Source organism: Pipistrellus kuhlii, unplaced genomic scaffold (assembly GCF_014108245.1).
Source record: "Pipistrellus kuhlii isolate mPipKuh1 unplaced genomic scaffold, mPipKuh1.p scaffold_m20_p_14, whole genome shotgun sequence".
Lineage (NCBI taxonomy): Eukaryota > Metazoa > Chordata > Mammalia > Chiroptera > Vespertilionidae > Pipistrellus > Pipistrellus kuhlii.
Window position 1 is genome coordinate 28,030,905 of NW_023425449.1, and position 12,450 is coordinate 28,043,354.

A 12,450-nucleotide genomic window follows, 5' to 3' on the forward strand; every position below is an offset into this window, starting at 1 on the left:
ACATCGGTTTATATGTGCTCTGAGTCTACCTTTCTTTCCTTTCATCAAAATGGGCCATTTGCCCCTCAAGTGTCCTTCAGGTTTCCCAAAGATTAACCCCCCCAGAAAGCTTTAGTTGGGCTTGTAGTTCTGAGAGTCTCGGAAAGCCTCAGCTCATCCTCAGTTCCTCTTTGTCTCCCCATTCCTTGATCCTGCTTACCTCCTTCATTCAACAAACACTCACTGGCCTGCAGCCACAGGGCAGCGACTTTCCCAGAGGCCGGTGCTACACATTAGTGCTGTCTTCCCTTCCCACTGGGCAGGGAGCCTATGACATAGTAAACCCTCATTTACCTACCTGCACATTTACATAGTGCTCCCACGAAAGTCTAAAATATGCATATACCTTTTTTTTTTATTTTTTTATTTTTTACCCATCTAAATGGTAGAGCAAATCTAACCTACATAGAGAATTTTGGAAACCAAACCACACTACACAGCAGTGAGGTGGGGCTGGTTCTGGGTGAGGAACAGGAATGGCCAGGAGAGATACAGGGAGAGAACCTCATCAGCGTCATCAACTCATCCCACACCCCAACTCTGTGTCCTTTTCCTCCCAACCCCAACCCAGATCAAAACCAAAGTGATGGCCGTTGTCACCACGTGCTCAGAGATGTCCCCTAACCGTACCTCAGTGACTCCTTTGGCTCTAAACACCCTCCACAGCCCCTCCCTCCGCTCCAGCCTCACTGAATGCACTCCCCTTTCCCCCAAAGATGTCACCAGACCCAGTCACCAAGCAGCATGCTATCCTGCATGGACAATTTCAAATGCTTGTCTCTTGGCAGAGTTCTGGAGATACCTAGCCCGCTGCTGAAGGTTCTTCGGAGCATGACCCCCCAAAAGTCTGACTTGCCAAAAAAGCTGAAGTTGCACAGCTTTCTGCAAGTTACGGAGAAGCCCAAGTTTAGGCAGCAGGCACAGGTGTGTGTTACAGGAGCTGTCTTTCTGGCCGGGCAGGACCTCTCCGCTCTCCGTGGTTAAATGTTGTTGTTTTCTGTTTGTTTGTTTTTAAATATATTTTATTGATTTTTCACAGAGGAAGGGAGAGGGACAGAGAGTTAGAAACATCAATGAGAGAGAATCATCGATCAGCTGCCTTTTGCACCCTCCCCACCGGGGATGTGCCCGCAACCAAGGTACATGCCCTTGACCGGAATCGATCCAGGGACCTTTCAGTCTGCAGGCAGACACTCTATCCACTGAACCAAACTGGTCTCGGCCGTGGTTAAACGTTTTTAATACCACCCTGGATAGAAGTACCTCCCTAAACAGAACATTTCTTGTCAACATGTAAGTCAGATCAGCGAAACACGGTGCTTGCTAGTGATGAAACACGAGGTGGTGAGTTTTCAATGGCTTTCCCTGTTTTTCCTAAACACCTGGATATTCACTCAATCAATACATGCTCTTGAAATCCCAACCTGGCCCTGATCACCAGTGGGGTCCATCGGCCTGGCCTTGCCCTCTCACAATCCCTCCCCAAGTGCACGAATGTTGTGCACCAGGCCTCTAGCATAAATAAAAAGAGGTGAGGCAGAGAATGGGTAGAGATGATAAAAGGAGCAAGATGATGAAGGGCCATCTAGATCATGCTGAGGAATTTAAACTCTGTCTTGAGTACTTGGGAACTACTTGAGTTTTTCAGATAAGAAAGTGAACATGGCCTGATTCCTACTTTATAAAGATAGTATGATAGAAGGATGAAACAAGACCAGTTATGAGTAATCTAAGCAACACATGAGAATTTACAACGTTCAGTAAAGTATCTTTACAGTCAAAACCGGGATTGAAACTCTGTTCTGAATTTTTCCAAATCTATGAGCTTTGACTAATTGAACTTCTATTTCTTCATCTACAGAAAGAGAATTTAGACAATTACTATGATAATTAAATGCAAAAATATAAAGAAGTACACAACGTCTGACATAGTTAGCACTCAATTAAGTGGTAGCTCCCTTTTTCCTCTGTCATTGTTGTTATTATGTCTACGGCTCAGGAGCGCTTTAGAATTGATGGTCATCAATAGACAGCTATGAAGAGTGTGAGCATGGGATCAGAACAAGGCCAAGCAAAGAATCCTTTAGGGAGATTACCCTTTAGGGAGATGACAATGTAAAGAAACACGAAGAGCCCAGTGGATCTGGGATTGGGGTAGTCTCTGTTGATTCTGGCCAGAAAGACCTGAAGTAAAGGAGTAAAGAAAATGAGCCTGTATTAATCATTTGTAACATCTGGCTGGGTAGAGTAGGCACAGTAGGAAGAGCTTTTGGTATTTTTTTGTTTTGTTTTAGATTAAATGAGAAAGACCAAAGAAAGGGATATGAAGGGATGGAGAAGAGTTTTTGGGGAAAGATAAGGGCTCCCCGTCCATGAGAAAGGGATGTTCACTGAGGGCCATGGTCGGCAAACTGTGGCTGGCAAACCATATGCAACTGGCGAGCTGTGATTTGCTGCTCTGCTAACTAATGAGTTTTCCGACCACTGACTTAGGGTATCCTCCAGAGAGGCCCAGGTTCAATTCCAATCAAGGGCATGTACCTGGTTGCCAGCACATCCCCAGAAGGGGGTGTGCTATGATTCTCCCTCATCGATGTTTCTAACTCTCTCTCTCTCTCCCTTTCTGTAAATAATCAATAAAATATATTAAAAAAAAAAAAAAAGAAAGAAACAGAAAACTTAAATGGCCATAAAACATTTAAATCATAAGGCAGTTCCCCTCCTCCCTACTCTCTGTTTTCTTTAATGCTGGGTAAATGACATAAAGGTACAGACGAGTTCTGTCAAAAAAAAATCTTACCCCCCCAAAAAATAAAAATAAAATAAAATAACACCAGAAAAAGAGAAAATCTTCCTAAATCCATGTGTGTGGCTAAAATAACCTTGATAACAAAATCAGCAAAGAAAATTACAGGTCAATTTTACTTATGAATATATAAATACAACTAATCCAATAATATTGAGAAATTGGTAATATCAAATGGTTGAGTTTTCCCCAGAAATGTAAATAAAAATATCTGCACTTTTAGCTATTGAATAAGAAAATGAAAACGTTAGTGGGAGACATAGTCACAATGCCTGTCTGAAAAGAACTTCTATCCAGAATATAGGAAAATTATAGTTCAATATCAAAAAGACAAAAAAGCAATAAAAATGGGTAAAAGCACTAAACAGAAACTCCCCAAAGGAAGATCATGTAAATGGCCAGTAAGTACAAGAAAAAGTACGTGCCATCATTCGTCATATAATTTTAAATTACATCGAGAAGCCACAAAACACATACCAGACGGACTAAAATTAAGAAGACTGACAACACCAAATGTTGGTAGAGATGTGAAAACAACTTACCAAACACTGTTGGGGCGAGTGTAAAATATATTTATATATTAAAAATCTAAAAATCCTTGTTCAGTGAGATATACCTCAGGATAGGAATATGTGAATAATCAAACAGAAAGAGAGCCTTTCCCACACAAATACCCCGAAGGTTCAGGATATAAAAAGGAATTCTACAAACCGAAACTAAAAATATAAAAGGAAACAGAAAAACAGGCAAAATAGATGAAGAGGCAATTAATTCACAGAAAAGGAAACAGGAATGGCTCTTCCACAAGTAAGCTCAAAGGTGATCGGGAAAAATGCAAGTTTAAACCACAAAGGACTGTTCCACACCCACTAACCTGGTAAACAGTAACCCTCACTACCAAGTGCTGGTAACCTGTGGCAGCACAAAGGGAGCTCTGTTCACTGTGGGCGGGCGTGAAAAGTGAGATAATCACTTTGCGGGGGGGAGGGGGGGGGGGGAAAGCAATATCTAGTAGGTGTATTTGCTGTGACCCAACAATTCCAATCCTGAATTATGTTCTAGAAACACCACAGGAGATGGACAGGTACAAGAGTGTCCAGGGCAGCAGTTAAAAAAATAAATAAATAAGCCCAGCCGGCTGGCTCAATGGTTGAACGTCAACATATGAGCCAGGAGATCACGGTTCGATTCCAGGTCAGGGCACATGCCCGGGTTGTGGGATGGATCCCCAGTGCGGGGCTTGCAGGAGGGAGCCGATCAATGATTCTCTCTCATCATGGATGTTTCCCTCCCCCTCTCTCTCTCTCTCTCTCTCTCTCTCTCTCTCTCTCTCTCTCTCTCTCTCTCTCTCTCCCTTCCTCTCTGAAATCGATTAAAAAAAAGCCAAGTGGTCTCTGACAGCAGGATGGCCAAACAGTGGGAGAGTCCTACAATGGAGAACTACACATTTCCGTAAGAAAATGGAGAGCCAGAGTTTGGTAAAATTCAAACAAGTGGAATCAAACTAGTAGGCCAAGAGTGAACCTATTCATAAAACTGTTGACACGTGCTAAACAAGTGTACATATATTCCTACATACCGGAATCCTTCCTAAGCAGTTTTCACATGCACTGCTTTTAATAATGGAGAGATTTTACATGAATGAATGGGAAATGTATAATATGCAGCATAACATACATAACATTGTTTGTGTTTCTGTATATTATACAGAAATGCATGAGAATGATTACCACAAAATGTGTAAGAGTGGTTGGGAAGGGATCATCACACAGGACAGAAGAAACCAAGAATTGGTAACACTTATTTCTTCACCTGTATGGTAGATATGCATAACTTTATATCTATTTCTAGGCCATAAGTATGTACTATTTCAAACAGAGTTTTAAAAAGAAGCATACACAAATATTTGCATTCTAGAAGTCTGAGAGATAACTCACTGCCAAACAGCATGAAATAATCTATATAACTCAGTAAATGGCAAGCACCCTATTCAAACTGATTTAATTTAAGGAATGGAATAGTGAAATTGATGTAGGGTATTTTTTAAAAACAAAAATAACAACATTTACAACACAAACTTCCATTGTCATGTCAGGGGGGAAAAATAACTGCTCCTATATAAAATTTACATGTGAATTTAAGACCAAAAAGGCTTTCCAGTATACCATTTCAGGAAAATTGGAATTTAAAACAGGGTGTGAGAGCTAGGAGGAAAATAAATGGTGTCTACTGGCAGTATAATAAACAAGAAACAGAAGTTGAGACAGGACAGAGCACAAAACAGCAGTGAGTCTGCACATGGAGTGGCGGGAAAGGCTGCCAAACTTATACACAATATGAGAAAAGGCAATTGAACAATACTGGTTATGGAATGGTTATTCTCCAACAATATTCTCTCACTTTAAAATGAAGACTGATGCTTGCTCGTTTCCATACAACAGTGAGTCACTGGGTTAAATCTGTAGACAACTAGGAGGGAGAGAAATGCTAGCATTTCTCCAAGTTCAGCAAGGGTGGCTTTCACCCTGCTCCAACGGCACACCCTCCTCCACTATTCCTGCCCCCACTTAATTCATTGACCCTAAATCAGAGCACAGAGAGCATCCATGGCAGATGAGGACAGTCATACTGCAGCCAGAATGACCAGGCAAGACATCTGGAACCCATGGGGGGGAAGGCAGAGGGGAGTAGTGCCAAGGAACAGCCCAGATCTTTACAAAGATCTTATTTCTTAAAAGATTTGTTCACCAAGCGAGCTCAGCATTTCCTTTGAGTCAAACCGGTTATCTATAGCAAATTTGTCCTTGGGCATCATCCATCTGATCAGAACTTATCTTTAAGTAATTTGCCATTAAAAGATAACCATGTCAGCCAAAGGTAACTAAGCTACATCCCTGAAAAACAATATCAAGTGCAGAGCCCATGCCTGAACCACTCTCATTTCGGGAAAATAAAGCAAGTAAACATTTAAACATAATAATAACTAACAACAGAACACCATCTTAACTCCCAGCACTACCGGCAGAGAAAAAAGTTAAAAGTGCAATCTCTGGGCTCCAGAGGATGCTCGCCGGGAGGAAGAGAAGACAGACGTGAAGAGCCGAATCTCTAGTTCTCCACAGAAACGGCCAGAACCATGGGACCAAACAAACCCCAGCCTGCGTCCCCCGGACAGATGACACCAAGTGCACCGTGCTGAGTGGGTGCTCTGCAGCAGAAACTGGAACATATGGGGAGCCCGGCACCCCAATGTCTCCCAACAAGTGGCTGGGCTTTCCCCAGGGATATGGATATACTGTAACCGGGTTCTAGGTACACAAAGGTTTTATTTAAGGGAAGTTAATTTTTTTTTTAATTCGTATCTTGTACAGAATGAAGTCAAACCACTTAGGGAGACGCAGAAGTACCCAAGACTCAAACTAAGTTGCCTATTTTCATGATTTTAAAACAATGCGCTGGAAGAGCATCAAAAGATGAAACCGTATCCGAGCTCTAGTAAAATAAAATAATGTCACAGACCTCGGAGGAATGAGAGGGTAAATCAGCAACTTGAAGGTTGTGGGTAAGTGGGATACTTATACACCCCCAGAGGGGGACAGAAATACACCCCCAGGGAGGGTACTCAAAGCCACAGTATAATAAACAACCCCTAGAACATCCATTCTACTTAAAACACAGCTACTACAGAATAGAACAAAAAAAAAATGATTTTTTTTTACAATAATCAAAACATTTCGAGCATGCAATAAATGACCAGTTTTGTACTCACTTTTAGATTAGAAATACTTTAATGAAAACGTTTAAAAATAGGAAGGCATATAAAATTGACATTAAGGCTATCACGACTTTGAAAGGGAAGGAGAGAATAATTATTCTGTTTGAGGAGACTGAGATTAGAGAGTTTTTAATGACTCGCCACATGGCTCTTAACTTGAATCCAGGTCAACACTCCCTCTCCCAAACTACATTGTCTTTCTAAAGAAAAAAAGATTTATTCTACTGTTTAACCCATGGACCTCAGGGGTTAAATCTCCCATACTAACTAAAAAAATAACACGGAAGATAGCCCACATATGCCTTCAACATCAAAGTTACTCCACTGGAAATCAGCGGAAAATGAAAACCTTTCGTTTTCTAGTAATCTCTCAGAGGTACGTCATTTTAAAAACAAGACTAAAGAGTAGATCGTTCCTTTGATTTCCTAAGCCCAGTGCAGATTAATTTGTTTGGTCTTTTTAAAATGTGTTCAAAAATTCCCTCAGGACATTTTTTTTTAGCACCAGGTTTCATTTGACCTGGCTGGGTAGACAAAATGCTGGTCCACTGAACACAAAATAGTGCACCTTGCAATGGAAGAACTATGGCCTTCTTATCTTTTCAACCAAGAATGACTAACCAAGGATTAAGCAAGTGGCCTAACCGACAGAGGGCAAAAGAAGGGGAACCCAGGCCTATTCACTCCAGGAAGCCAGAATATGATCAGTATCACATTCGTTAGCTGCTTAGCAGTCTAAGAGATACTAAAAGTAGAAGAAGAAAAAAATCCAATTTATAAATGATTAATATGCATCACATAATCTATAAATGCATAAATTTTACAGACAGTGTAGGAATGCACTTAATTTTACATAAAAGAAGTCTAAATATATAAGGCTGCTAGGGACAAACTCTTATTATTAAATTACAAAACCTGCAGTTGAAGACTTTGAGAGCAGGGGCTAAGAGTTTTTAAGTAGTTATCCGTGGATAGTTTTGAGTATGTACAGGGCTGATTCAATTTAAAAAAAAAACACTAATTGGTATTACATAATTACTATATAAACTTCAGCTTGAAGGAGGAAATGGTGTTCTACAGTGACACCTACTGGTAATGGGCGATGGAAAAGCATGATACTATTAGATAAAATAGTAAACAAGATGTTACAACCCTACTGCATGTTAAAAGCTACAGGGAAAGACTGAATGATACTCAGAAGGGAAAAGCTAGACAAACAAAAACATCACACATACCAGTGTTGGTGTACTACAAAATAAGCTCAAAAGGACATGATTTTTCTTAACCAAAGATTATCAAATCAATAAATCTGAAAGAGGATCCCTCTGGCCGGAACTGGCCATACAAGACCAATTTACTTAAGACTCTTTTATATTTTAAAAGGCAAAACTGAAACAGATAAGGCTGAGCTCCCTAGGAATCTAGACATTTTAGCAGTTTTCTATTTAGAACGAGTAAAAGGAAAAGCACACACTTGCTTTAAAAATCTAAGTGTTATATAAATCCCCAGAGTTTCAGTTTCCAAATACTACTTTTCAACATGACCACCAAGATAAACAGGCCAGATAATCACCTTTTCCCTAAAACACATGTTTCAAAAGACTGAGTCCTTTTCACCCCATACTTTTACATAAAAATTAAGCAATAACAACGCTGAATATGGCCAATGTCATCATCAGCTTCAGATTCAATGGGGAACACCCAAAACCTAACTGAGTCTTTCGGCCCTTCGATGTCTCAGACAATAATTTCTCAAATGTACTGTTTCAAACATAATCTTAGCCACAGGAAACCTAACTGGTGAAACAAAGCATGCTTTTCCCAAGTAACTGTTTGTAGGGTGCCACAGAGAGAGCCAGAAGGAAACTTTAAAAAAGAATCTACCCCAATTCCAATTCTTTCATAAAATCTTACAAATTATATAATCTAACATTCAAGCAAGTGATATACTAAATGAATAACAAAAGAAACCTGAGTTCTGGCCTTAGATGTCCATTAAGTAGTAGGGTTTCCAAAAATTACACGTCTTTAATGAACTAACCAACCTTTCTGGACATTAATTTCTTCATCGCTTAGAAGAGGGAACTGAACAGGCCTCAGTAATGCCGCTGCTGAAATGGTTTTCCCAGCAGATGGGAATGGTTTGGGCATCCATGTCTAATGCTTCTATGACCCAAAACACAGAGCAACAGAAGAGAAGCTGGCTGTCTTTGGGGTATATCCTGCTAAAAGAAAGCAGTATAAATAAAATCACACTGTCACACTGCAGTGCAACTGTTTACAACGGAGAGAGCCCTCATTTCCATCTCCAGTGCCTTCCACCTGGCACACAGTCAGAACTGTCTTTACTGAGAGAGGGGGGGAAAAAATGTCTGCAGGACAGGAATATTCATTATGTCACATGGAAGACTCCAATACCAACTCTTGAAGTGCTTTGAGGGTCTTGTTTGTGTGATTGTTTTGTTTTTACATGATACTGGCACTTTTTTTCATATATATATATATTTGCCTTTACATACTTTATTTCATGACAATTATGGAACCCATGTGTAAAATGCTTAAAAGGCTGTAAATCTGCAAATAGGGGCAGAGGTTGCCCTAAAATGCCTGTCTATGAAAGTCAGAAGAAATTCATTTAGGTCATAGCATTTCCTGAATGTATTATCTGCCTGTTAAAACCGGTTCAGTTCAGCGGGGGTGGGAACATATAACACATTTCCCAATATTAATTCTTACCAATAACAGGTCATATAAAGTGACTTGCTCAGGGGCAATCAGTCCTCTCCACTCACCATTGAAAAGGACAAAAAACAAAACAAAACAAAAAATAACACAAAGAAGTGCTTCCCTTGTAAATAGCTACGGAAAACTTTTGAAAACAATTAACATCTAAGTCTTGTTCACCAGCTTTTTCTGTTGGTTCTTAATCAGAAACTTTAAGAAGAGTAGCCAGAACCAGCTGAGCCGTTCATCTGCTTGTTTGAGGAGTAGTGAAAAAAGGACACACACTTTTTATTATGTCAAAGGTGAGTTAATGTGATCAAGCTGTCTTTTTCCATGGACGATACAAATACTACTAGTTCTCAGCATGTTAAATTTGTGCAGTGACTTTAACTGCGCCATGTAAATTCATTCATTCACCGATCAAATAAGACATTCCCTGAAAATAAGACCTAGCACAACTTTGGGAGAAAAAAATTAATATAAGACACTGTCTTATTTTCGGGGAAACAGGGTATTTATCGAGCACCTGTATTAAAGGACCAGGACCGTTCTAGGAGTTGTGAAGAGAAATGAACAAGAGGACGCAGTTAAGGCAGGAAGACAATACAACGTGGAAATATAAGATAATTTCAGATAGTGATAAGTGCTACACACAAATAGTTCTTTGAAGTGGAGATATGGTTATCTGATTTATCTTCTTAGTAAACATGAATACATTACGTGTACACTTCAGGAAACAGAGTCTATCCTAAGTCATTTCAAAATGATCATTTCCAAAAAGAAGTTTACAGCTCATATTCAATACACATAGGTAGTGGAGTTTCAATACCCTGAGTCAAAGGAAGTCTAAAAGAAACAGAACCACTGAAATATGAGATGAAACTGATTTAAAACATCTGTTCTCCCCTTTTGGTAGGTAAGCACACCGAGTAGAAAGGTGAATATTCAGTAGATTTTTTTTTTTAAGACAATGGGAAATCATTGAGAAGCTCGTCCAGGATCCCATGGTATTTTGTATAACTACATTAAGGAAAAATATTTAAAAATAATTTCTAACAGCATTCCAATGACTCCCCCAAGCACACACTCCACACCCCCAATAGAGTGTCCTCTGAGTTGCTCTAAAAAGCGGCTGATTTGGCAAGTCATTTACTTTCTCTGGCGTTGGCTCCCTTCCAAACTCTCCAAACTATGCAAGGCAAAGGCGAATGGTTCCTCTTGACTCCCATCCTCAGCCCCACACGCAAAGCCACGTAAGTCGATCAATCACCTCCATGTGGGCTGCACCCTGCCTGTGAGGGACCAGTCCAGCAGGACCCACCCGAGGCCTCGGACCCTGCACCCGGGGCCCCTCTAGCCCGCCCACCGGGCCCACCACCCAGCTCGGCCTCGGCTCGCAGACACGGAGGAGACGCACGCGGGGTCCCCGAGAGATGAGACCCCATCGCCCGCCGCCCGGATCGCACCCCCAGGGCCGGCCCCAGCCCCCAGCCCCGAGCGCCTCTGACCTCTCCGGGCCCCTGAGCTGCTGCCGCCGCCGCTGCTGCTGCTGCTGCTGGCGCTGGAGCCACTGGTGCTGCTGCCACTGTTGCCGCCGCCGCCGCCGCCCTTGGCATTCTTACGCGGAGCCATCGCGCGCACCGCTGGAGCGGGCGGGGGGTGTGGGGCTCCCTCGGTGTGAAGGGGAAGCCGGAGGGCGCAGGGGAGCGGCAGTGGGGCTCCGGGAGCAGCCCTGGCGTCTCTGCACCTCCCGCCGCACCTCGGAGGGCTCCGGACCTCGTGCGGGGTGCGCGCGCCCGGGCCCCTCCAGCGGCGGACCTCGGACTCCCTCCAGAGGCTGGAGCGCGGCTCACCGGCCCTAGGCCACGCCCCTTCCCGGACTGGCCCCGCCTCCTCCCCACAGGGGGCGGGGGCGGAGGCTGAGTGACGGGCTGGAGAACCTATCACAAGAGCTTCCCTGAAGGGGGTGGAGCTCTGCTGCTCTTCACCGCCCCCCCCTGCAAGGCTCGGGGCTGTTCTGGCACCACGCCGCTGCAGCCGCCTGCGAGCGCGGGCCGCCCGCTTCTTTGCAATCTGCCCCGGTCCTTTTTGGAACGTGGCAAACGTGGAGGAGACCGAGAGGGCTCTCGCGAGTGTTGAGAGGACCCCGCACGATCGGGATGGGGCGGGGTGCGGGGGCGGAGCCGGCGGGCGCATGTGTGTGCAGCCTCGGACCGAGCGCGCAGCCTCTTGGCCCTTTTTTTTTTTTTTTTTTTTTACTGGGAATTTTGTCCAGGTCCCGCTTCCTTATACGCACAACCCCCAAGGAATGCAACCCTGCTTCTTGTGAGAGAGATGTGTTTCTTGTCAGTATTCGTATTAATACATTTCTGAAATGGGGATAGTAATAGGTCAATGCTTAAGCCATGCAAGTGATTGATCGGTTCAATTTTAAAGCAAGACTTCATTTTGTTTATATCCTATCGGTATTTTCAGAAACTTTTAGTTAAAAGGTGCAAATGCAGACGCAAAACAAGAAGTTCATTTGGTTGTCCTGGATGACACCATGTACCTGAACTCTCCCCCTGCCAGGCTTTGCCTACATTTATCTTTCCTGGATGCCCCCAGCCATGGGTCCTCTGTGACTCACAGCCCCTGAGCCTGTGACGCCTCTGAATTTTGCATGAGATCTAAAAATATATATATCTGGGCCTAGGGATGAACCAAACAGGATCTTGGTATCAGGTACATTACTTTCATCTTTGTGTCGCCCGTGGCCAATGCAATGCCTGGTGCTTAACAGACAAGCAAGAAATGCTTGGTTAATATGATACATTTATGGCAATGTACTAAGACCTTCCCACAATTCTTGACCCTGTTGCAGAGCACCTCCTGGGAATGTCTCAAGGGGACTTAAGACCCAGAGACAGCGGTTGTAGTTCCCACCCCACCCCCACTGCCATGTGCCCAGGCCCATCGCCTCTTCTGCCGTGAATGGCTCAATGCCACTGAGCAATGCCTAGTGATGCACAGAAGCCGAGAGAGGGTGGGTCGTGTTGCATAATGAGAGAAGGCCTCTCTATCCTTTTTGTGAAATAATGTTAGTTATTGAGATAAAGCAGGGGTA

At 43.0% G+C, this 12,450-nt stretch overlaps 1 protein-coding gene across 4 annotated transcripts in view; it reads right to left on the bottom strand.

The window, feature by feature from the left end:
• ASPH (aspartate beta-hydroxylase) overlaps positions 1 to 11,239 on the bottom strand; it is a 150,593-nt gene extending 139,354 nt beyond the window's left edge. Inside the window, exon 1 of one of the 4 annotated variants that reach the window (XM_045581438.1) lies at positions 10,853 to 11,239. In XM_045581438.1, the coding sequence (XP_045437394.1) occupies positions 10,853 to 10,976 (124 nt within the window). In that variant the 5' untranslated portion in view covers positions 10,977 to 11,239. The remainder of the gene's footprint in view (positions 1 to 10,852) is intronic. The other 3 variants (XM_036437003.2, XM_036437002.2, XM_036437004.2) reach the window with 3 other exon arrangements.
• Positions 11,240 to 12,450: the final 1,211 nt, after the last annotated feature.